Source organism: Cibotium barometz, chromosome 39 (genome assembly GCF_041138505.1).
Source record: "Cibotium barometz isolate CiBa-2024 chromosome 39, ASM4113850v1, whole genome shotgun sequence".
NCBI classification, from domain to species: domain Eukaryota; kingdom Viridiplantae; phylum Streptophyta; class Polypodiopsida; order Cyatheales; family Cibotiaceae; genus Cibotium; species Cibotium barometz.
The window spans coordinates 23717270-23743957 of record NC_141084.1 but is presented as its reverse complement, the minus strand read 5'-3'; the positions used below and the strand labels follow the sequence as shown (position 1 = coordinate 23743957).

The 26688-nt window shown below is 45.2% G+C and overlaps 1 protein-coding gene across 4 annotated transcripts in view; it reads right to left on the bottom strand.

The window, feature by feature from the left end:
• TPR5 (Tetratricopeptide repeat (TPR)-like superfamily protein) overlaps positions 1 to 26688 on the bottom strand; it is a 58131-nt gene that overhangs the window by 21135 nt on the left and 10308 nt on the right. For all 4 annotated transcript variants that reach the window (XM_086778519.1, XM_086778518.1, XM_086778521.1 and 1 more), the window contains exons 7-8: positions 9522 to 9604; positions 8156 to 8353 (exon numbers count right to left, since the gene is read on the bottom strand). In XM_086778519.1, the coding sequence (XP_086634645.1) occupies positions 8156 to 8353; positions 9522 to 9604 (281 nt within the window). The remainder of the gene's footprint in view (positions 1 to 8155; positions 8354 to 9521; positions 9605 to 26688) is intronic.

Below are 26688 nucleotides of genomic sequence, written 5' to 3'. Positions count from 1 at the left end.
CCGCAAGAGACAGAGGACACTTGGCTTTCGGACACCACGCCTATACCAGAGAGAGATGACAGAGATCAGAGCTCAGTTTCACAGAGAGGGTGCGGAGCGACTGGCTCGCTTCAGAGCAGACCCAGGCATGTTCTTCAGGGAGCTGTGGACACCCCCTTCATTGATGTATACCATTTTATACCCCCAGTATGGTACAGGATGGAGCTAGCTAGGTTGCATATCATGATTGTATACTCCATGCATATAGCTTTGCATTCTCCTAGTAGTAGAGCTCCATCCCCTCCCCCACTCATTGTACTTATTGCACACCCAGATTCAGCTTTTTAGTTCAATACTTTTTCATTTTGTTGGGATGACAGAGGATACCCCACACAGGTACACTGATTTGTCTCATAGGCCGAGTTCGGTCTTTTGGAAGACGTTAGTAAAATCTCTCTCTCTCTCTCTCTCTCTCTCTCTCTCTCTCTCTCTCTCTCTCTCTTGAATGGGAGAGTTAATTAGGGTTTGGTTCATGTGGGAGACATACACAGAGAGAAGGGAGAGAGAGAGAGAGAGAGAGAACATATGTGGGGATAAGTCAACTCATGGGAATGAGTGTGTGACTCCCCTATCACACATGTATATTGCACTAGTACACATAGTGCACTTAGTACATTAAAAGTACTAAGTGTACTATGTACTATAACTTATGGACTTGTACACACTATAAGGGTGGGCATAATGCCTTTACCCCAACAACCTCCCACTTAAAGGCAAAGTGCCCTTAAATGAAGGAAAAGAAAAAATCAGCATGTACATGATAATATACAAGACCATATCAAGGCTGAAACTGGCCTCATCCAATGCCCATCAAGTGTCTGCAATGAGCAAACCGCTCCGGAGGCAAACTCTTTGTCAACAGATCAGCCGGGTTGTCATCCGTATGAATCTTAACAAGCTGAATTTGCTTGTTCTCTATCACCTCTCTGATGAAGTGATACTTCACATCCACATGCTTCGTCTTTGCATGAAAAACAGGGTTCTTTGCCAACTGGATGGCACTCTGACTGTCACAATGCAACAATGGAATATCCCCTGTATAACCCAAATCAACCACTAACCGAGATAGCCATAATGCCTCCTTGCAAGCCTCTGTGGCTGCAATATACTCGGCCTCTGTAGTAGATAAGGCTGTGCACTTCTGCATCCTGGATATCCATGACACAGCACCTCCTGTGAATGTAAATACATAACCGGTAGTAGACTTCCGGTTATCTGGATGACCGGCATAATCCGAATCCGTGTAACCATGCACTAATGCATCCTGTTTGCCAAAGCATATACACATATCCTGTGTGCCCTTCAGTAATCTCATGACACCTTTCACTGCTTCCCAATGCTTCTTGCCAGGGTTGGCCATGTATCTAGAAACCACTCCCACTACAAATGCAATGTCCGGCCTAGTAGCAACCATGGCATACATGAGACTGCCACAAGCTGAAGCATACGAAATCTTGGCCATATCAGCCCTGCCACTATCTGACTGTGGGCTGTCCATAGCACTAAGTTTCACATATGGAGGCAAAGGAGTACTAGTCTTCTTCCCCCCGTCCATATTGAACCTCTGCAAAACTTTGCCAATGTATTCCTTATGAGACAAATACAACACATGCTGATTTCTGTCCCGAAGTATCCGCATACCCAAAATGTGATTTGCATCACCCAAATCCTTCATATCAAAGGTTTCATGCAGCCTCTTCTTCAAGGCATCCATCTCTTTACGAGATTTCTCGGCAATCAACATATCATCAACATACAAGATGAGGATCAATAGACTGCCATCCAAAGCTTTCTTGGTGTATAAGCAATGATCAAGTCACTTCTCCTGAAATTCTGGGATTTCATGAATGTATCAAATTTATGATACCATTCCCTTGGTGCCTGTTTGAGCCCATAAAGACTCTTTTTCAGCTTGCATACAAGCTTCTCCTTTCCACTCACTGCATAACCCTCTGGCTGTTGCATATATATCTCCTCATGGAGATCACCGTGAAGAAAAGCAGTCTTCACATCCATCTGAATCAAGTCCAGATCATCATGTGCAACCAAAGCTAACACAGCTCTAAGTGTGGTCATTTTGACCACTAGAGAGAAGATCTCATCAAAGTCCACACCATATTCCTACTTGAAGCCCTTAGCCACTAACCTGGCTTTGTATCTTGGCTTTGCATCTGGTACAACTTTGAGCCTGTAAACCCAATTGCATGGCAAAACCTTCTTGCCTCCAAGTAAATGCACCAACTTCCATGTTCCATTTTTGTGCAGAGAATCCATCTCTGACTTCATGGCACGCTCCCAAAGAGCCTTGTCTACCCTCTGTAAAGCCTCCTTATAACATGAGGGCTCCCCACAGTCAGTAAGCATCAAGTAGTCAACCCCTGGAACAAACCTGTCAGGGGCTCTGGAGGGTCTTGTGGACCTCCGTACCCAATGACCATCATTTGCAGGTTGCTGTCCAGCCTGCATATCACCTATTGGTGGCTCCTGTTCCATGCCATAAGGCTGAAAAATCATGTCCGGTATCTCCTCTAACTGTGGTATATCCATAGGGATATCTTCTGCCATCTCTGGCTGTCCATTTGGACCATTTTCAGCACCATTTAAGGGCTGGTTTTGCTGCTGTAATGGCTGATTTACAGCCCTTGGTTGTTGTCCATGATGTCCATCATCATCAAAGATGACTCTGCTAGGCTCCTGTTGCCTTGCAGGCTCCTTATACATGCATGTTTGATCAAAAATGACATCATTGCTACGTATAATCTTTCTATTCACGGGATCCCAAAGTCTATACCCCATTTCACCTTTGTCACCATATCCTAGGAATATGCATTTGTGAGACTTAGGATCAAGTTTGGTGCGCATTTCCCTGCTGTGCACGTACGCAACGCAACCAAACACTCTCAAGTGCTTGTATGACGGAGGCTTCCCTGTCCATACTTCTTCTGGCACTTTCCCACCAAGCCTCGTATTAGGTGACCTGTTTATAAGATGAACGGCTGTCATAACAGCTTCAGCCCAAAAACCATGAGGTAACGCAGCATGTGACAACATAGAACGGACCTTCTCCTGAATGGTCCTGTTCATCCTCTCCGCTGTCCCGTTTTGTGGAGGATCATAAGGAGTAGAGAGCTCCCTCTTGATGCCTTTAGCATCACAAAAGTCCTGAAACTGTTTGGACATATACTCTCCACCATTGTCGGAACGCAAAGCCTTCATTGTTTTGCCAGTTTGATTCTCAACAAGAGCGACAAACTTCTGAAACACTGAGAATGTATCACTCTTCAAACGAAGAGGATAGACCCACACCTTACGTGTGGCATCATCAATAAAAGACACAAAATATTTTGCCCCTCCCAAAGAAAGCTGAGGCATCTCACATACATCTGTATGCACAAGCTCTAACTGAGCATCTTTCTGTCCAAGAGCTTTCTTGTGGGGGCACTGGAGTTGCCTGCCATAAATACAATGCTCACAAAACTGAAAACTTGAAAACTTTAGAGAAGGCAAGTAACCCAAACGAGACAATTGCTCCATTCCTTTGACACTCATGTGTCCCAACCGGCTATGCCACATAGAAATTTCCGGCAGCTCGGTTGCATTTACATTAGCATGGTCACAAACACCTGCATGCATGAAATAAAGAGTGTCCACCTTAGAGCCTCTGGCAACAACCAGTGAGCCCTTACTAATTTTCCACTTTCCACGACCAAATGTGGTAACATATTCAGCATCATCAAGCTGTCCAGTAGAAAGCAGATTCTTCTTGATCTCAAGCACATGCCTAACATCATGGAGCATAAGCTGTGAGCCATCTGAAAACACAAGCCTCATATCACCTCTGCCAAGAATCTTGCATGCATGGTTATCACCCAAATAAACTACTCCTTCATTGCCAGCAGTATACCTGACAAACAAGTCTCTACAACCTGTGACATGAAAGGAGGCACCTGAATCAATGATCCATGAGTGCATACCATGACCACCTGTAAGAAGTGAATGGGCATCAAGTGAAGACGTAAATAAGACCTCATCCTCACTGTCACCTGCATGTGACACATTGATTTCTTCAATCTTGACTCCACTTTTGCCCTTTGGCTTTACATCTTTGGCTTCATCTTTGTCTTTGTCTTTGCCTTTTCCCTTTTCCTTTTGATCATTTTTCCATTTGTAGCATTGCTTTTTGATGTGTCCCTTCTTGCCACAATAATGGCATTCCAAGTCCTTTTTGGAGCGGGACTTGCTCCTTCCCCGTTCTTGGCTTTTACCCCTTTGCTGGGATCTCCCACATGCATTCATTGCATTGGACTTTCCAACAGAGTTGTTTTTCTTGTTCATCTCCTCTTGAAGAAGAGCACCCTCAACATCTGCATATGACAGCATAGCATTCGAATTGCTAGTGGCTGTCCTGAATGTGTCCCAACTCTCTGGCAAAGTGCATAAGAGAAAAGTGGCTTTGAACTCATCGTCCATTGCCAACTTTTGATTTATAACTTGGTTGACAATACCATTAAACTCATTTAGATGGGCTGCCATAGACGCCCCTTCCTTCATCTGAAGACCTAGAGTTTCTTCAACCAATACACTTTGCTTGAGGCACTTTGCTGGGCATACAAGTCCTGCAATCTTTGCCACATTCCCCAAGCTGTCTTCTCTTCACGAATGCTGAAAAGTAAAGTATCTGACACAGACAACATGATGGTAGATCTTGCCAACTCATCCATATCTTCCCACTCTTCAGCAGTAAGAGAAGCGGGCTTTACACCCCTTTCTTTGATAGGCTTGTGCTGCTTCTTCTGGAGCAACACATTATAGCACTGGGTTTGCCAAATATCATAGTTATGTGAGCCTTCAAGCTTCTTGATGTGAAGCAATGAAGAGCTCTCACCTGTGGTTGCCATAGCAATATGCAACCTGTCAATGCCTGACTCCCTGCAAGTGTGCAAACACTGCACCAAAAGCACACAAAGTGCTCACTGTTATTCTCCCAAGCTTTATCTCCCACTGCGGAAGCACGAATGCAACTTTTCTCCCACTGTATGTGATGAAATCACCAAAATCTGGTTGCTGCAGATTTAGGACAGCACCTTAAATGTGCTCTGTTGCCCTTCCAAAGTACTGTACAGCAGTACTAAGTGCTCATCAATGATGTATCAAACCTGTACAGCAGTACTAAGTGCTCACCAATGATGTACCAAACCTGTACCGGCAAGTACAGCAACTGAAATTGAACCTTTTCTTCACTCAAATCAGTGTACAGCCATGCCAAAACTTGTACAAAGCTGTACCAAATCTGTACCAACAGGTACAGTAGCAATAAATGCTCTCCTGGCTGTCCAAATGAGTGAAAATCAGACTTTTACAGTCCCGAACACTGCATACAACAGTCCCGAACAGAAATTGGGCAAAAGCCCCTTGACTGCAAGCTGATTTCTGAGGATTCAAGGCATAAATGTCTTGCCTGCTGCTTTGCCGAGCTCAACAAGCATAAAATCTTGAAAAGCCCCTTGATTTAAGATCAATTTCTGATCATACATGGTACATTGACGCACATGAAGGCATCCAGAGTCTTCGCGATGCTTCCCCCTGGCCACATATACATCCAATACATGAAAGCCCCTTGATTTACAGGCACATTGAGTGCTTGTCAGGCATCAACACATTGCCCAAAGCATCAAACGCGATTGCCTGCATGCAAATCAATTCAATCGGCACAAAAGTCCCTTGATTTGCACTGCAATTTGCTGCAATTTTGCCCGAATGTGCGATTTCTCACATCATACAGCATGTATGACTGCTTAATTGCACAATTACATCAAAAGCCCCAAATTTCGACATCCAATTTCCTGCAAATTGATCCTGATTGTGACCAATGTCACCCAATTTTGCCAATTTTGCTCAAAATTGAGCAATTCGGCACCTGTACCTGCTCAATTGATTGAATTGATAAGAAATTCCCAAAATTGAAGGCAAATACCTCTTAATTTTTGAATTTCTCTGAGATTTGCAGGCTGAATTTCTTTGTGTTGATGCTGTTGCAGAAAAGGGGGGGGGCACTTCTTGTTGATGTTGATGCTGTTGCTCCTGCTTGTTGCTGTGGATTCGATTCTGTCCACAGGAGGCTTCGCTCCCAGCCAGGACCATACGAGAGCTGTGAGCTATGGCGTCTACCTTGACATTCACTCTCCATCAGGCCTCGTGACACCTCTCAAAGAGTTGGCTTCCTGCAAGTCTTCTTTCACGAGCTCTTCTTGTCTGTCCTTGTTGCCGATAGTGAACAAGGGCCGCGTGACCTGGTTGGTTCCGTCCACGACTCGGTTATCGAGGGGCACTCAGCAGCGCGTGAACACGTAAGAGCCGTCGAAGCGCAGGCCTGCAGAGAATGCGTATGTTGTCTTTCTCCACGTCGCCTACTCACGCGGACCACTACCCGGCGCCAGGGGAGCCTGCTCTCACCGAAGCTGGCGTCTTTAGGAGCTCGCTTGTAGGCGTGTTCGCTTGTTGACGCCGCCTCCGACCGGTAGCCAACGCTACACGCTGTGTTGACGTCGCCTCCGCTCGGTGGTTTTACGCCGTCTAACGCCCAGCGCTACACGTTTACACAGCCTTACGCTTGCTACGTGCGAATGGGTACGCCGCTGCACTCCATGTCCGCCTGGCTGCTGTAGGCGCTTGGCTGCGCCTGGTTGGCTGGGCAACCTGCTCAGCTGCCTTTTGCCACGTGCTCGCCCAGCCTGCCTGCCAATGCTGCCTTGTGGTTTGCTACGCGTAGCTCTGCCCGTCAACCCCTAGTCGACCTGCTATCTCAGCGTCAACCCCTAGTCGACCTGCAGGCTCTGATACCAGTTGAATGGGAGAGTTAATTAGGGTTTGGTTCATGTGGGAGAGATACACAGAGAGAAGGGAGAGAGAGAGAGAGAGAGAGAGAGAGAGAGAGAACATATGTGGGGATAAGTCAACTCATGGGAATGAGTGTGTGACTCCCCTATCACACATGTATATTGCACTAGTACACATAGTGCACTTAGTACATTAAAAGTACTAAGTGTACTATGTACTATAACTTATGGGCTTGTACACACTATAAGGGTGGGCATAATGCCTTTACCCCAACATCTCTCTCTCTCTCTCTCTCTCTCTCTCTCTCTCTCTCTCTATATATATATATATATATATATATATATGTGTGTGTGTGTGTGTGTGTGTGTGTGTGTGTGTGTGTGTGATGATGGTCCCACTTTGTATCGTATGGCTCGGATTTGACATTCTCAGCTCATAGCTCTAGTCTTTGTTTTCTTTTGTACCATGATGAGATTACATGGACACTACTGTATCACTTTTGGTCTCTGCGGTTGCCTCTGTGCCTTTCTGCATAGCTGATCTCTGTGGCGGCACAGCTCAATCAGGTAGAGTCCTAGGCATCGCTGGTTTGGGAAATCAATGACCCGAGACAGTGGCCCACACGAAACATGTAACACTTTGTGGTTGCAAAAACCCATTCGGTCTTTATGAGAGAGAGAGAGAGAGAGAGAGAGAGAGAGTTATATTAAACGTCTTCAAAAGACCCAGTGGGTCTATGAGACCAAAAGTGATACAGTAGTGTCCATGTAATCTCATCATGGTACAAAAGAAAACAAAGACTAGAGCTATGAGCTGAGAAAGGCACAGAGGCAACCGCAGATACCTCACAGCCCACCATCACAAGTTTCTTTCATCTGACCCAGGATAGAGGCCCTCTGGCCAATGACCAAGAGAGAGCCCTGACATGGATGCCCCTACTCAGCAGACCAGGCAGCGCACACTGACAGCACATGTGCCACAAAAGCCACCCCACTATAAAGGTGTCTACCTAGACAAAGCGATTTACGACAGTTGAGACCCTTTGGTCCAAGGAAGATGCTCCACCCAACAGCTTCATATCCAAGAGATCCTCCAGAGATACAGGAGTGCCCCTCCACAGGCAGTAGATTTGGAGAGCCTCTATATAGCCACAGATGCCGAGAAGCCACTTGGATCCCCTCACATTGTATCATTGTAGCATTGTGCCAGTGGCACTTTCTTTCTCACACACACACACACACACACATACAGCACGCACATGCATACACAAGTAATATACCTGCTCAGTTAGCATTTGCTGCAGTGGTTGTATTGAATCTTTTCCAACTTGTAGCTCAGATCCTTCTCTGGGTGGCATCACCTTCTGATCACCGTTACCTGGGGTATCCTCGATTTTGTTTTCGGTTTTGATGGGTTCCCGTGTCCTTATTTCTTCAATAGGGAGGGGAAGTTTCTTCTCCTGCTTCACACCCGTTGTCTGCGCACAATAAGAAGTGTTTGCACATTTAGAAAGACCCAACATCCCCAACTAGATAACATCACATGGAGTATATTTCTTTTATCACATGGAGGACCTTGCTCCTATGGAGTCCCTTAAATATTAAGCTAGAGTTCAAGCGAGCCAATAAATCAAATTCTACGCAGAGAGATGAGTTACGGATGCAGAGACAGAGAAATGATTGGGAATTATATTGCGGGCAGGCACTGGCTAGGAGAGATGAGAAAAATGCAGAGACAGAGAAATGATTGGGAATTATGATGGGGTGGGGAGATGAGTAATGTGAGAAGCGAAACAAAGGCATCCCTTTTATAAAGGATAACCAGCCAACTAAGATGGGTGGCCCTCTCAGCTTGGGTGGCCCTCTCAGCTTGGGTGCCCAGCAAACAGCAGGTCCCAAACCCAATCATTCTGGTAACTCTACCCAGCCTACATGCTCCCCAAAACCTGCCAGATCTGCTGCCCACTGCCTAGACGTATGCTTGACGTTCTGCCTCCTTAATTTTTTCCTACCATGGCCACCATATCTGCCCCATCCAACATGGTGTCTTGGATCTGGGTCCATTGATATCTCACATTATAAGAGACCCATCCAAGGTCTCACATGCATGCCTGCCCATGCCCACGCATGCACTCACACACCGTAAATGCCAACTAAAGAATGAAATTTTGTTCCTAAGCACCCAAATGCGGCAGGTGCAGACACGGCTCCATTTGGCTACACACTAGCCACATCAGTAGAAGGCCCCCAGTGCAAGTCAAGGTACAAACCCATATCTTCCTTCTCCTCTCCCTTATTAACTGCTGCAAGTCTACAACAAAGACTTCTTTACTCAGAGTAAACCCAGGTCAAGACCCACCCATCAGACTAAGACGGCAGAGATCCTCCATCCATGAGGGATGGGCGGCTACTATGTTCTCTTTTCATGGGTGCTCCTCGTGTCTGTAAATCCCCTTAACCAATACAACAAACTTCACCCTAATAACAAAATGTTTCAATTCAACCATTTTAAAAAAAACTACCCTACTCGGAGTACTATAATGCTGTTTGGCAAGATGGGGGGACCAAAATACAAGACCCAATGGCAAGTTCAAGGAGTCCTCTAAGCTAATGTTACTTTCTGTTAGAATGTTGTGCTTGTCCAACCTTCTCACACATAGCTTTGGCTTCCAAATACTGCTCCTTCAACTCCTTGTTTTCTGGCTCTAATCGTAAGGCGAATTCAGCATCTGCAGACACATGCCAATGAAATAATTGAAATTAGCCCTTAATTTTCATCTAAGCTGCCGATTTGAGTGCTAGAAAGAATGCAAAAAGCTGAATCCACCAAGTGAAACATTAGGAATAAAATAATGAGCTTCAGATATTGAAGCTCATATTCAAAAAATGTAAGGGCCATATCAACCTAGACTAAAAGATACTGAAATCCCTCCTCATCAAAGACCATGGATCACAGCTGAAAAGAGATGAACTGCTGTGAGAAAGAAAACGCAGAAGTGTAGAGAGAGAGAGAAGCTGTATAAACTCTACTATATACACAAGATCCGGTACGAAACCTGGTGTGGGGGGGGCAGCCAAGCATATATACAATCTGGGGAAGGCAGTCGGCCAGTAGCAAACGGGGCCAACAGCGCCAGATGTGCCCACGACTAAAAAATATACCAGTCGGCCAGCTCCTGAATAAGTCGGCCAGAAATAGACAACCCCCATGACGAGAAAAAACAGGGAAGAACATGGAAAATGAGGAAAAATGGAGAGAACTCCTGGGCGGGCACACCCACAACAGAGGCCCTCACTGAGTAATATGGTACAGACAAGAGATGACTGCTAACACTCCCTCTCGGCTCCTAGATGTGGAACCAACCCCAGTGAACTGGAGTGCTGACGGAGCATCGCCTGAGGTAGAGACTTCGTGAAGAGATCCGCTGCATTGTCCTCCATTGAACAATAAACAAGCAAGATGTCACCAGCCAAAATCTTCTCACGAACAAAGTGATATTGTATTTCTATGTGCTTGGTCCGGGCTTGGAAGCCCAGATTCCGAGCATGTTGGGGTAAAGGCGTTATGCCCACCCTTATAGTGTGTACAAGCCCATAAGTTATAGTACATAGTACACTTAGTACTTTTAATGTACTAAGTGCACTATGTGTACTAGTGCAATATACATGTGTGATAGGGGAGTCACACACTCAATGCTTGAGTTGACTTATCCCCACAACTCTCTCTCTCTCTCTCCCTTCTTCTCTCTGTGTGTGTCTCCCACATGAAACCTAACCCTAATTCTATCTCCCATCAACTGGTATCAGAGCTTAGGTAGCTGTCTTGATCCTCTCCCTCTTCCCCTCTATGGCTGCACCCAGCTCTTCACACAATCCCTCTTTTATGCTGGTCGCAATTCTGCTAGCTCTCTTCTCACAGTCCCGTGTGATCAGCATACTGTCCCGTGTGATCAGTATCAGTACATACTGTCCCGTGTAATCACTGGTCGCACTGTACTTTGCTGCCCAGCAGCTGGGCGTAGGCAGCCAGCAGACGTGGGCTGCCCAGCTAGCAACGTGGGCTGCTCAGCTGCTGCCCAGCAAACAGCCACGCTTCCCAACCAGGCAGCGCAGAGGACTGCCCAGCCATCCGTACTTGCACAGCAGCAGGCGCATCAGCATCAACACATGCACAGCAACGAGCAGCAGCAGCAGCAGCAGCAGCAGCATCATCGTGCAGCACCCTTTTCAGCAGCAGCAGCAGCATCCGATTCAGCAACATCAGCAAGAAGCGCCCCCCCCTTTCTGCAACAGCATCAACACAAAGAAATTCAGCCTGCAAATTGTAGAACATCAAAAAATTAAGAGGTATTTGCCTTCAATTTTGGGATTTTCCTTGTCAATTATCATCAATTGAGCAGGTACAGGTTGCAATGGCTCAAATTTGAGCACAATTGGCAAAATTGGTGACATTGGTCACATTCTGGGTCAATTGGCAGGACATTGGCCGTTAAAATTTGGGGCTTTTGATGTAATTGTGCCATTGGGCATTCATACATGCTGTATGATGTGAGAAATCTCACATTCGGGCAAAATTACAGAAAATTGGAGTGCAAATCAAAGGGCTTTTGTGCTAATTGGGTTGATTTGCATGCATACACTGGCATTTGATGCTTTGGGCAATGTGTTGATGCCTGTCAAGCACTCAATGTGCGAGTAAATCAAGGGGCTTTTATGTATTGGATGTATATGTGGCCAGGGGGAAGCATTGTGAAGACTCTGGATGCCTTCATGTGCGTTAATGTACAATGTATGATCAGAAATTGATCTTAAATCAAGGGGTTTTTTCAAGATTTTATGCTTGTTGAGCTTGGCAAAGCAGCAGGCAAGTCATTTATGCCTTGAATCCTCAAAAAATCAGCTTGCAGTCAAGGGGCTTTTGCCCAATTTCTGTTCGGGACTGTTGTATGCAGTGTACGGGACTGTAGAAGTCTGATTTTCACTCATTTGGACAGCCAGGAGAGCATTTATTGCTATTGTGCCTGCTGGTACAGATTTGGCACAGCTTTGTGCAAGTTTTGGCATGGCTGTACACTGTTTTGAGTGACCAAAAGGTTCAATTTCAGCTGCTGTACTTGCCGGTACAGGTTTGGTACATCACAGGTGAGCACTTAGTACTGCTGTACAGTACTTTGGAAGGGCAACAGAGCACATTTATGGTGCTGTCCAAAATCTGCAGCAACCAGATTTTGGTGATTTCATCACAAACAGTGGGAGTAAAGTTGCATTCGTGCTTCCGCAGTGGGAGATAAAGCTTGAGAGAACAACTGTGAGCACTTTGTGTGCTTTTGGTGCAGTGTTTGCACATTTTGCAGGGAGTCCGGCATTAACAGGTTGCATATTGCTATGGCAACCACAGGTGAGAGCTCTTCATTGCTTCACATCAAGAAGCTTGAAGGCTCACATAATTATGATATTTGGCAAACCCAGTGCTACAATGTGTTGCTCCAGAAGAAGCAGCACAAGCCTATCAAAGAAAGGGGTGTAATGCCCGCTTCTCTTACTGCTGAAGAGTGGGAAGATATGGATGAGCTGGCAAGATCTACTATCATGTTGTCTGTGTCAGACTCTTTACTTTTCAGCATTCGTGAAGAGAAGACAGCTTGGGAAATGTGGCAAAGATTGCAGGACTTGTATGCCCAACAAAGTGCCTCAAGCAAAGTGTATTGGTTGAAGAAACTCATAGGTCTTCAAATGAAGGAAGGGGCGTCTATGGCAGCCCATCTAAATGAGTTTAATAGTATTGTCAGCCAAGTTATAAATCAAAAGTTGGCAATGGACGATGAGTTCAAAGCCACCTTTCTCTTATGCACTTTGCCAGAGAGTTGGGACACATTCAGGACAGCCACTAGCAATTCGAATGCTATGCTGTCATATGCAGATGTTGAGGGTGCTCTTCTTCAAGAAGAGATGAACAGGAAAAACAACTCTGTTGGAAAGTCCAATGCAATGAATGCATGTGGGAGATCCCAGCAAAGGGGTAAAAGCCAAGAACAGGGAAGGAGCAAGTCCCGCTCCAAAAAGGACTTGGAATGCCATTATTGTGGCAAGAGGGGACACATCAAAAAGCAATGCTACAAATGGAAAAATGATCAAAAGGAAAAGGGAAAAGACAAAGACAAAGACAAAGATGAAGCCAAAGATGTAAAGCCAAAGGGCAAAAGTGGAGTCAAGATTAAAGAAGTCAATGTGTCACATGCAGGTGACAGTGAGGATGAGGTCCTATTCACGTCTTCACTTGATGCCCATTCACTTCTTGCAGGAGATGGTCATGGTATGCACTCATGGATCATTGATTCAGGTGCCTCCTTTCATGTCACAGGTTGCAGAGACTTGTTTGTCAGGTATACTGCTGGCAATGAAGGAGTAGTTTATTTGGGTGACAACCATGCATGCAAGATTCTTGGCAGAGGTGATGTGAGGCTTGTGTTTTTAGATGGCTCACAGCTTATGCTCCATGATGTCAGGCATGTGCCTGAGATCAAGAAGAACCTGCTTTCTACTGGACAGCTTGATGATGCTGATTATGTTACCACATTTGGTCGTGGAAAGTGGAAGATTAGTAAGGGCTCACTGGTTGTTGCCAGAGGCTCTAAGGTGGACACTCTTTACTTCATGCATGCAGGTGTTTGTCACCATGCTAATGTAAATGCAACCGAGCTGCCGGAAATTTCTATGTGGCATAGCCGGTTGGGACACATGAGTGTCAAAGGAATGGAGCAATTGTCTCGTTTTGGTTACTTGCCTTCTCTAAAGTTTTCAAGTTTTCAGTTTTGTTAGCATTGTATATATGGCAGGCAACTGCAATGCCCCCACAAGAAAGCTCTTGGACAAAAAGATGCTCAGTTAGAGCTTGTGCATACAGATGTATGTGAGATGCCTCAGCTTTCTTTGGGAGGGGCAAAATACTTTGTGTCTTTTATTGATGATGCCACACGTAAGGTGTGGGTTTATCCTCTTCGTTTGAAGAGTGATACATTCTCAGTGTTTCAGAAGTTTGTTGCTCATGTTGAGAATCAAACTGGCGAAACACTGAAGGCTTTGCGTTCCGACAATGGTGGAGAGTATATGTCCAAACAGTTTCAGGACTTTTGTGATGCTAAAGGCATCAAGAGGGAGCTCTCTACTCCTTATGATCCTCCACAAAACGGGACAGCGGAGAGGATGAACAGGACCATTCAGGAGAAGGTCCGTTCTATGTTGTCACATGCTGCATTACCTCATGGTTTTTGGGCTGAAGCTGTTACGACAGCCGTTCACCTTATAAACACGTCACCTAACACGAGGCTTGGTGGGAAAGTGCCAGAAGAAGTATGGACAGGGAAGCCTCCGTCATACAAGCACTTGAGAGTGTTTGGTTGCGTTGCGTACATGCACATACGCAGGGAAATGCGCACCAAACTTGATCCTAAGTCTCACAAATGCATATTCCTAGGATATGGTGACAAAGGTGAAATGGGGTATAGACTTTGGGATCCCGTGAATAGAAAGATCATACGCAGCAATGATGTCATTTTTGATGAAACATGCATGTATAAGGAGCCTGCAAGGCAACAGGAGCCTAGCAGAGTCATCTTTGATGATGATGGACATCATGGACAACAACCAAGGGCTGTAAATCAGCCATTACAGCAGCAAAACCAGCCCTTAAATGGTGCTGAAAATGGTCCAAATGGACAGCCAGAGATGGCAGAAGATATCCCTATGGATATACCACAGTTAGAAGAAATACCGGGCATGATATTTCAGCCTTATGGCATGGAACAGGAGCCACCAATGGGTGATATGCAGGCTGGACAGCAACCTGCAAATGATGGTCATTGGGTACGGAGGTCCACTAGACCCTCCAGAGCCCCTGACAGGTTTGTTCCAGGGGTTGACTACTTGATGCTCACTGACTGTGGGGAGCCCTCATGTTATAAGGAGGCTTTACAGAGGGCAGACAAGGCTCTTTGGGAGCGTGCCATGAAGTCAGAGATGGATTCTCTGCATAAAAATGGAACTTGGAAGTTGGTGCATTTGCCTGCAGGCAAGAAGGTTTTGCCATGCAAGTGGGTATACAGGCTCAAAGTTGCACCTGATGCAAAGCCAAGATACAAAGCCAGGTTAGCGGCTAAGGGCTTCAAGCAGGAATATGGTGTGGACTTTCAGGAGATCTTCTCTCCAGTGGTCAAAATGACCACACTTAGAGCTGTGTTAGCTTTGGTTGCACATGATGATCTGGACTTGATTCAGATGGATGTGAAGACTGCTTTTCTTCACGGTGATCTCCATGAGGAGATATATATGCAGCAACCAGAGGGTTATGCAGTGAGTGGAAAGGAGAAGCTTGTATGCAAGCTGAAAAAGAGTCTTTATGGGCTCAAATAGGCACCAAGGGAATGGTATCATAAATTTGATACATTCATGAAATCCCAGAAATTCAGGAGAAGTGACATAGATCACTGCTTGTACACCAAGAAAGCTTTGGATGGCAGTCTATTGATCCTCATCTTGTATGTTGATGATATGTTGATTGCCGGGAAATCTCGTAAAGAGATGGATGCCTTGAAGAAGAAGCTGCATGAAACCTTTGATATGAAGGATTTGGGTGATGCAAATCACATTTTGGGTATGCGGATACTTCGGGACAGAAATCAGCATGTGTTGTATTTAGTATATGTTCTGATTGTCTGTTCAACTCTAAAGTTTTTGGCTTGCATGATCTTCTCCAAGTTTATGAAGATGTGAATGGCCATAGAATCCACATTCTTCTAGACCCTGGCAGCTCACACAACTTTGTTAATTACAAACTTGTGCAGAAAATTGGATCTTGACACAACACCCAGCCATCATACCTATGAGGTACGTCTACCTACGGGTCGGCAAGTATAGGATCGAAAGGTGGAGACGCTACCGATCCGGATTCAGGACTACAAAGATACTCTGGAATGCTATATTATGCACCTAGAACATGTAGACTTGTTATTAGGGATTGAGTGGTTTAAGACTCTTCAAGTCCAGATAGATTGGTCTAGTCATATTTTCTCTTTTGAATATAGGAAAACCCAGTATAGTATCTTAGGTGATTGTATACATCCCTCTCAGGGACCTCTTGTAAATACAGTTGATTTTGATAATATAATGGATTCTTCTTTGTATACTGCTTTCCATTGTGTATTGATTTCACTTTCTTCATTTCTCATACCTTCTATGGATGTCAATGAATTAAGTGTATACTTGATTCGTTTCAAGATGTATTTCCTAAGGAATTGCCATCGAGCTTACCACCTGAAAGAGAAGTCGATCATCGTATTGACCTGCTGATCCCTGGTGCTCACCCTGTTAGTATTCCACCTTACAGGATGAGCCAAGCTGAGGAAGATGAGTTGGCCAGATCCGTCCAAGTAAATCACCTTGGGGTGCACCTATGTTGCTTAGAAGAAAGAAGGACAACACCTAGAGAATGTGTATAGATTACAAGAGATTGAACAAGCTAACAATTAAGAACCGTTATCCTCTCCCTAGATCAGATGACCTCATTGACCGGTGAGCACGAGCGAAATATTTCACGAAGATAGATTTACGTACTGGCTATCACCAGATACGTATTCATGAAAGGCATGTAGAAAGAACCACCTTTCGGACTAGGTATGGCCATTACGAGTTTCTTGTATTATCTTTTGGCTTAACCAATGCTCCAGCCACTTTCCAGCAAATGATGAACAATCTTTTTCATGAACATTTGGAAAAATTTGTGGTTGTGTTCTTGGATGATATTTTGATATATAGTCGTACTCTTGAGGATCACGTTAGACACCTCACGATTGTCTTAACTATTTTAAGACAGAATCAACTATATGCTAAATTAAGTAAATGTGAGTTTTTCATGACAGACATCATTTACTTGGGACACAAGATCACTAGAGATGGATTGTGCATTGACTATGACCGAGTTCAGAAGGTTCTAGCCTGGCCTATACCGCGAACAATGAAACAACTTCGTTCTTTTCTCTGTTTTGTTGTTTTTCTTCGGAAATCTGTGCGAGAGTACTCTCAACTCACACTACCGATGACCGACTTGTTGAAAGGTCGTGGATGTAAGTTAAATCACCCTATCACTTGGAATAACGATCTGGATATGGCCTTCAGACTTTTGAAAGATAAAGTCAAGAAAGCACCGATCTTAGCATTACCCGATCCTAGTCGGCCTTATGTTCTTGAAACTGATGCCAGTGACTATGCCATCGGGGCTGCTCTATTTCAAGATGGTAGACCTGTTGCTTTTGAAAGTAAAAAGCTAGACGACACTCAATCTCGTTGGCCAACCCTTGAGAAGAAGATTTATGCTGTGATTCACGCTCTCAAGGTTTGGAGACATTATTTATATGGCTCCAAGTTTGTGGTATTGACTGATCATCAGTCAATCAAGTATGTGTGTGATGCGGATGATTTGAGAGCAAGGAAAGCTCGATGGGCTGAATTAATGCAAGATTTTGATTTTGAGATTCGTTATAGAAAAGGGTCCATGAATATTATTGCAGATACGCTTAGTCGAATTAGAGAGGTGAATACTTTGTCGTTCATCGAGATTTCTACTGATTTATTTCAGTCATTGAGAGGGCTTTGCAAGATTGATAGTTATTTTGGTCCATTTTGACAGAAGATCCAGGACGGGAGCTCATTGATTAACCAAGACTCGATGATTGAGCAACCTACCATTCAGGCTGCAGGAGGCCAGTGGATGATTCGGAATGGTTTACTATTCTGTAATGACAAAATTTGTGTACCACAGATCCCGGACATTAGGTCCAAGATTCTTAAGGAGTGTCACAACGCCCCTTCTGCTGGACACCCAAGGTACACAGGACACTATCGTTGGTACACACTTTTTATTGGCCAAAGATGAAAGAGTATGTACAAGATTATGTTCTCAAGTGTCAAGTTTGTCAAGCAAATAAAGCTAAACGCTTTAGACAGGCTGGGTTGTTGCATCCTTTGCAAATCCCACGTAATAAATAAGAAAGTATTTCCATGGATTTTATTACCGGATTGCCAAGAACACATCAAGGTCACGATTCTATTTGGGTTGTGGTAGATCGCTTGACAAAAATGGCTAGATTTTTACTGACCCGGAAGACCATTACAGCTACGCAATTAGCAAGGCAATTTATCGAGCAATTGTTTAGACTGTACGAGTTACCGCAGGACATAGTCAACGATAGGGACTCTAAGTTTACGAGTGATTTTTGGAAACTTGTTTTGAAAAGTTGGAAACAACTTTGAATTTGAGTTCCTCATATCATCCTCAATCTGATGGCCAGACTGAAAGAGTGAATCAAATTTTGGAGAATATGCTTCGAGCATATGTATCCAAAAGACAGAGTTCATGGGAGGGGGAGGATTATCTTCCTATGTTAGAATTTGCATATAACAGTACTAAGCATACGAGTTCAGGTTTTAGTCCTTTCATGCTTATGTATGGTTTTCAACCTAGATCACCTGTTTACAGTGGGATTCTCAAGACTTCAACATGATGCAACATGTAATTTTTTGCAAGATATGCAAGAAATGTTACAAGTTGCGAGGGAATCTATTAGAAGTGCTCAAGACCGAGACAAATTTTATTTTAATAGACATCGTTCACCCAGAGAGTTCTCTGAAGGAACGATGGTGTATTTGCGAGTTCCGAAAGATTTCGAGACTTTACGGACAGGTCCATCTGCGAAATTGTCCCCTAGATACTGTGGACCGTTTCGTATGACACGACGGATTGATTTAGTTGCATATGAATTGGATTTGCCTTCTCATGTGAAAGGTCATCTTGTATTTCATGTCAGTAGACTTAAGGAAGTATTGGGTGGAACATACCAGTTAGTTACTCCTCAAGAAATCATAGATGTCGAGGACATGACATTTGTTCCACACGAAGCTGAAAAGATTCTTGGATTTCGTGAAAGAAGATTACGTAATACGCTTATCACGGAATACAAGATCAAGAGGAAGGATCGTGTTGAGGAGGACGCGACATGGGAGACATTGACTACTCTTCAGAGAGATTACCCTGGCTTTTTAGTGAGCTCAGGAGTGAGCTCTTAGAGGAAGGGGAGTATGTCATGTGCACAGAGTGTATCTACCGTGTGCTACACGCACACGGTTGGGGAAGCTTGGAGCTAGGCAGGCTGATTGGCGAGCTGAGTTAGGGATAGACTAACAGGCAGGCACCCAAGTATGGACAGGCGGGCGCCCAAGTGTGGACGCCCAATGACCGGCCAAGAACCTATAAAAGGGTGGCCAAGGTTAGTCATTAGTCATATAGAGTCTCGCGTGTCTTTGTGACATCTCTATGGTCGGGAGCCTGGATCTAGTGCAGACGTGCACCTGCTTAATGCAGCCGAGACCGGCAGCAGTCTCGAGGCCCGTGAGGGTAGCTTCGTGGCGGTATGGGACGTCACGAGGTAGAGATTGGTCGGTACGTCCATCTAGTTAGCTCAGATCATGGCTCCGTGGGAACAACCAAGTCTTGTGGGCTTGCCCACGGCTGTCGAGGTTGGGAGGTGAGTCAAGCATGTATCCCCGTCTTGTTTGTTTGGTTTGTTTGCAGGTTTCGGTGTAGTAATAGTCCAAGTTGTATACCACTGTGAACCATACACAACTGATCAGCCTCAAAGATCTTATCCTTTGTGTGCAAAATAGGTGGTACCTTCTTCCCTCCTTCCACAATCTCAAAAGACGCCTTGCCCGTCGAGGTATGGACGATGTTGTTATAAGCAAACTCCACCAAAGGAAGATACTTTTCCCATTGTTGCTTGTGCTCTGACACATAACACTTAAGAAGATCTAACACTGTAGAATTAGCCTCTTCCGATTGACCATTTGTTTGTGGATGAAACGAAGATGAAAACTTGAGAGTTGTACCCATGTTGTCAAACAACCCTCTCCAGAATAAACTCGTCATCCGTGGATCACGGTCACTGATGATAGACGAAGGCAAGCCATGATACTTGAAGATGTTCGCCATGAACAACTTCACCATATGATCAACTTTGATCGTCTTACGCACGGGAATGAAATGAGCCTGCTTACTGAACCTGCATATGATAGTCCAAATGCCACATTCCCCGTTTGTGTACGTGGAAGATCAAATATAAAATCCATGGCAATGCTCTCCCATGGTCTATCTGGAATTGGTAAAGGCTGAAGTAACCCTGGTGTCTTTTGACGACATACGATGCATTGCCTAACAAAAGCATCAACATCTCTTCTCAAGGTCAACCAATAAAAGAAAGTCTCAACTGCTTTTATCGTGGCGTCAACACCTCTATGATCTGCATACGGTGGAGCATGACTTTCAATCATAACCTTGAGTCGTAATTGCCTGGTAACACACAGTCTACCATGCATCAACAAAAAAACATCCCTGAGAGTATAATGATCATGCCGCTGACTCTCAGACATCTGATCATAGAGCCTTCCAAAATCCTCATCATGGGCATACTGCCCTTTCATGTCATCAAGCTCATGATGATAAGCAAGCGAAACTGCTGAAACTTGTGGCTTGCGTGACAAAGCATCTGCCACAACATTCTTTTTGCCGTCCACATGTACAATCTAAAAGTGGAACATAGACAAAAAGTGGCCCATCGCATATGCTTCTCAGAAAGTTTAGTTTGCGTGAGGAAATAACGCAAGGTCTGATGATCTGTCTGCACAGTGAAATCAGCCCCAAGCAAATAGTGTTTCCATGTAGAAAGAGCATGAATTACAGCCAACATCTCTTTCTCATAAACCTGCAAATGCTTCTCGGCATTCTGCAATATACGACTCTCATAGGCTATCACATGTCCTTCCTGCATGAGAACTGCCCCAATGCTGTTTCCACATGCATCACATTGGACAACAAAAGCCTTACGGAGATCCGGTAATACCAATACGGGATCCGATGTAAGCTTTTCTTTAAGCTTTTTAAAGGCTGTAATTTCCTGATCAGCCCATCTAAACGGAGTTGCCTTCTTTGTTAAGGCATGAAGGGGCAAAGCAATCTCAACGAAATACCTCTATGTACCGTCTGTAGTAAGAACACAATCCCAAAAAGCTGCGTACATCATGCACGGTCCTCAAATCTGGCCAATTAAGAATTGCTTCCACTTTCAAAGGATCCATATGGACTCCATGCTTAGACACAATATGCCCCAAGAAGTGTATCTCTTCCAAAAAGAACTCACTCTTCTTGCCATTAATGTATGGAGTGACCGTCCCATAGACAAGACGCGATACAAACAGGAGTCCTTCCATGGAGTGACAGTCTCGCGGACAAGACACCGTCCTGGCCATACACGGGTGGCACGATCCAGGCTCCCGTCCATATGACACGATACTGGTCACAAACGGGTGGCCCAAAACTCGCTCCCGTCCATGTGACACAAAATAACTGGCCCTTTCACATGAGACACCGGCTTGGCCTCATGTGAACATGGCACAAATCTGGCTGCTCTATGGAGTGACAGTCCCATAGAAGTGGCACTAGAAATGGAGATGGACCAAATGGGTGGCCAAATGGTGACATCCCCCCCGGCTTCTAAACAGTTGACCTCAACTGAAAAGCCTCGAGATTGTTAGCACATTCATCCCCAGATTCTACTCTTTTATGGTGCCCATTTGGTCCCTTTTGCATGGCCCTTGCTTGTGGGCTGGCCACCCCTTTTTCTAGTATTTTTCTGGGATTTTTCCCAACTTTTCTGGCATTTTCCAGTTGACCTGTCCAGTAGCTCCAGTCGGCCTGTTTTGCAGCTCCAGTCGGCCAACTTACCTGTACTATTAATAGTGGGTGCTGGCCTCTCATTGTTCATTCAATCTTGTACATATTTTGCTCCCTCACTTAAGAGTGTCTCTTGCTTGGGACTGTTTTGCTTCAGTATATTCAGCATAGTTTTCTCCATCTCTCTCTCTCTCTCTCTTGCACTCTCTGTTCAGCACATTCTAGTGCCACTCTGCTTCCGCTCTGTGCACTCTTTCATGGTATCATCGCTCCCAGTTTAGCAACCTCTTTGCTGCCCCAGATTCAGCACTGTTTTCAGCACCCTCTCCTCTGCGTTTTCTCTCAGATTTGCAGCCCTTTGCTGCTGCGTTTTCTGGACAGCACCTGCTGGTCTTTTCGCCTATAGTTTGGCTTCACCGACACAGCCATCAGGTACTCTTTGATCAGCGTTTTCTTTTCCACGTGGAGATTGAACATAGGCGACCTGCTTTTTCAGGACAGCAGCCTTCTGTGTGCTGCGTTTTCCTCTCCAGTGGGCTTTCCCCTTTGCAGAGGGGGTCCGTGGTGTTTCAGGCTTTGGTGGCACTTTTGGTACCTGTGGAGGACACTTCTACTTCAGAGTTTGTGCATTTTTTTCTTGAGATTGAGCCCAAGCTTTTGTGATGGCTGCACCGACTTCTCTTCATATGTTTGCTGAGTCTGCCAAGTTGGATGGTTCCAACTACACCCTATGGAAGGTGAAGGTGAAATCAGCCTTGCGTGGCGTGGATCTTTGGGATTGGCTTGTTACACAGGCCGATGCCACCCCCCCCACCCTTGCTTCCGGTGGTGCGACTCAAGCACAGGTTGATATTTGGCAGTCCAATGATCGACGCATTTTCTCCTTTCTAACGTTGAACTGTCAGGATTCTGTTCTCTCTCATGTGCGTCCAGCTGCACATGAAGTTTGGAAGGCTTTTGCAGATCTCTATGAGATTTAAGTCTCCGGGTCGGATTTTGGCATTGAAAAGCAAATAATGAACTTATCAGTTTCTGCCTTTCCATCTTTATCTGATTTCATCTCGAAGACGAAAGATCTCCGGGACGAGCTTGCTGTTTGCGGCAAGGACATCTCCACAGAGGACATGGCTATTCGACTGCTCTTCAAACTTCTAGAGATGTTTGATGCATACTTTCAGTCTCTTGTTTTGTAACATGCGGAAGCTTCGGAGACGATCGGTAACTTCAATGCTCAGAAATCAGCACTCTCTTCGCGACGGAATTAACGCACAAACTGAATGAAGATGTGCAGAAAAATAGAGAGAGAGAGAGAGAGAGAGAGGGAGAGATGGAGAGGACACAGTATTGGGTCCCAAATACCCTCTGTAGGGCCCCCACCACGGATGGTGTATTTGCTTTATTAGAATGATGTAAATCTGAAAAGAAAATACAGAAATCTTGACCTTTCTTGGTTGAGAAAACTCTGCCCTTGACCTACAATCCTTCACCCCTTAGCTTTAGCAACTCCTTGGCTTGTCTAGCCCTTGTTTGCCTTGGCTCTTGGTGAAAAATGAGATGAAACAATGGGATTGTGGCTCATCTATTTATACTACTCCAGGATGAGCAGTCGGCCAGCAACAAATTGTTCCACGACTGTAAATTCAGCATTAAATGCTGAAAATAACACATAAAAACCTGCGCATCACTTCATGGCTGGCTGGGCATCATGTGCCTGATTCTCTAGGGGCTGGGCACTGAATTTGCAAGTACATTGGGGGCTGGGCAGCCTGTATGGGCTGCCCCATACTTGCCCTACACCCCTCCTAGGGCTGGATAACCAGTCGGCTACCGCTAGCCTGCCCCTAGGGCTGTCCTACAGCTCTCCATAGCCTACCCATGGCTGGTGGGTACAGCCATGACCTTCCTGGCCCTCATGGGGGTGGTTTCACACCATCCCCATGCCCACCCTAAGACTTGGGGTAGCCCTATGGGCTGGCCCCTTTTCCTATAATCAAACCCTAACTAGCTACTCAGTGATCTGGCATCCGGTACCATACCAGATACACAGAATCCCTGACATCATTCCAAAGGGAGACTCACAGCGCGGACTGGCACTGTTTCTTGTGCAAGACAGTGCACACCTGACCTTGGACTCCTGTGCAGGACAATGCACACCTGACCTCAGACGACTGAGATGGATCCCTGGCTGACTTGTCCCAGACTAGGCTCACATGGGACCAGTTCACCATCCCAGGTCCTGCACCTTCTGTACAGATATGTCTACGTGGCATCCAAGTCCGGGATGCACGTGACATGTTTCTTCTCCTCGTTCTGTTCCAGTTACTTGGGAGGAAGTTCTCCCCTCCATTATGCAGATTGAGTCTCGCTTTGAGGAGCGGACTGGCACCTCTCGTGGCCCTGATGGAGCTTTGGCAACACGAGATAAAGGGAAGAATCAACAAAAGAAAGGAAAAGGGGGTTCTGACAAGAACTCCAAGGATTCCAACAAGGATAAAGACAACAAATCTTCAAAGAATAAGGACATTGAATGTCATTATTGTGGCAAGAAGGGTCACAAGTCACCCCAATGTCACAAGAAGAAGCGTGATGAAGCAGCAAAGAACTCTTCCTCAATAGCGGTGTCTCAACCCGAGAAGAATGATGGCATTCTTCTCTTAGCAGGTACTCGACGTATACTTGCTCTTGTGACTTCTCAGTCATGGTCTTGGATTATTGATAGTGGTGCTACTGCTCATATGACACCCCATCGAGATTAAGATCACGCGAGATCACTTTGGGTGATTCTTCTTCCGTGCCAGTGCATGGACATGGCACTATCCCCATCTGCCGTTCTGACGAGGACAAGAGGTACTTCTCTGACGTTCTGTATATTCCACATTTGGCTTTTAACCTTTTGTTAGTGAGTGATCTTACAGCTTAGGGTGCGGAGGTGATCTTTTCTCGTTATCAGATTACCATTCGTGATAAAGCGACTGGTAGCATCTTGGCTCAGGGAGTCCACAGTGGTCTCTACAAGTTGACTGCTCTGCTTTCTTCTGGTGCTTCTTCTGCTCTTTGGCATGCTCGGTTTGGCCATTTGAGCTATCAGCTTCTGCAACGAGCTTCGAAGGATGGGTTGGTTGAGGGATTACCGACCATCAAGGCTCCATCTTCTGCATGTTCCTCTTGTTTACAGGGGAAGCAACACCGAGCCGCTTTTCCGAAGGAGGCGACACATAGATCTTCGACATCACTTGCTCTCATTCATGCAGACTTATGTGGTCCTATGAGTACCGCGTCTTTGAGTAAGGCGTTGTACATGCTCGTGATGGTGGATGATTTTACCAGATATACTTGGGTTTTCTTTCTGAAGACCAAGGATGAGACTTTTCAGTACTTCTATGATTGGAGAGCTGAGGTGGAAAAAGAGACCGGTCACTCGGTCAAGGCTCTCAGGACCGATGGAGGGGGTGAGTTCACATCCTAGGAGTGTAAGCAGTATTTCAAGACATGGCATTCAGAGACAGCTTACTGCATCATATACTCCATCACAGAATGGAGTTTGCCGAGAGGAAGAATAAGACCATTATGGAGATGGCCCGTGCTATGATTAAGCATTCTTCATTACCTCGACGTTTCTGGACTGAGACGGCTTCCACTGCTGTCTACATTAGAACGGTCTCCTACTGCTTTTCTTCCCGATAAAACTCCATATGAGGCTTTCCATGGTGAGAAGCCCTCCATTGTTCATTTTCGGATATTTGGGTGTACGGCGTATGTTCATGTGCCTAAGGAGCATCGCTCCAAGTTGGACTCGAAGTCTCAGCGCATGACTTTTCTCGGATACAGCACTGTGTCCAAGGCATATCGTCGGTCGGCTGAACCAGAGGACAAGGTGGGTTGCAGGCGCGCATCATGATACATGAAGAAGCCCAGTCGGACAGTATTTAAAAGCATTTATTGTACTGTAGACTGGCCGACCAGGACCAGCAGTCGGCCAATATGCCAAGTATTTCAGAAGGCCTATAAATAGGCAAGGGTGCTCCTCATTGTACTCATTCAACTCCATAAGAGTTGGGTCCTTAGGATCCAAGTAGGGACTAGATTTTGGGTGATGTTCACCTTTTGTATGAAGGCAACCTAGGGCTGCAGAGTTAGGTACCTTTTTGTACCATAGGAATATACTTAATTTCCACCATTTCTCTCTCTCTCTCTACTCTCCCTTCTGTCTACGTTTTGCATCAACACGTTCTCAATGGTATTTAGGGCTGAAAGAAGACCCCCAGAGCTTCCTCGTGTTACAATTATTGTAGGCAAACTCTACAAGTGGAAGATACTTCTCCCATGCACTCTTTGGATCTACCACATAACACTTTAACAAATCCAACACAGCTGAATTTACAGCCTCACTCTAACCATCCGTTTGTGGATGATAGGTTGATGAGAACTCAAGCTTAGTGCCATGTTGTCAAATAGAGCCCTCCAAAAGAGGCTCGTAGTCTTGGGATCTCTATCTCCAATAATGGACTTTGGCACACCATGATGCTTAAATATCTCGGCGAGAAAAAGCTTCACCATATGATCTGCTTTAATGGTTTTCTTGACTGGCAAGAAGTGAGCTTGCTTTGCTAAACCTGTCCACAATGGTCCAAATAGCATCATTCCCTTGCAGGGATCTAGGCAAGTCCATAATGAAGTCCATAGTAATGCTTTTCCATGGCTGCAAGGAAATAGGCAAAGGCTGAAGCAAACCTGGAGACTTTTGCCTATCAAATTTCACCTTTTGGAAAGTAATACATGCGCATACATAAGCCTCAATGTCTTTACGCATGCTTCGCCAAAAGAAATATCTCTCTATCATGCATGTCATAGGTAAAATACCTCTATGACCAGAATAAGGTGGAGCGTGACATTCGTCCATGACCTTTCAACATATATCCTTCACCACATAAGCAGTTATCCTTCATGAGATAACCCTCTTTGATCACATAAGAGGCATGTGTGTGACCACAGATATCAAATCAATTCAAATATGACAAAAATCAGCATCCAAATGGT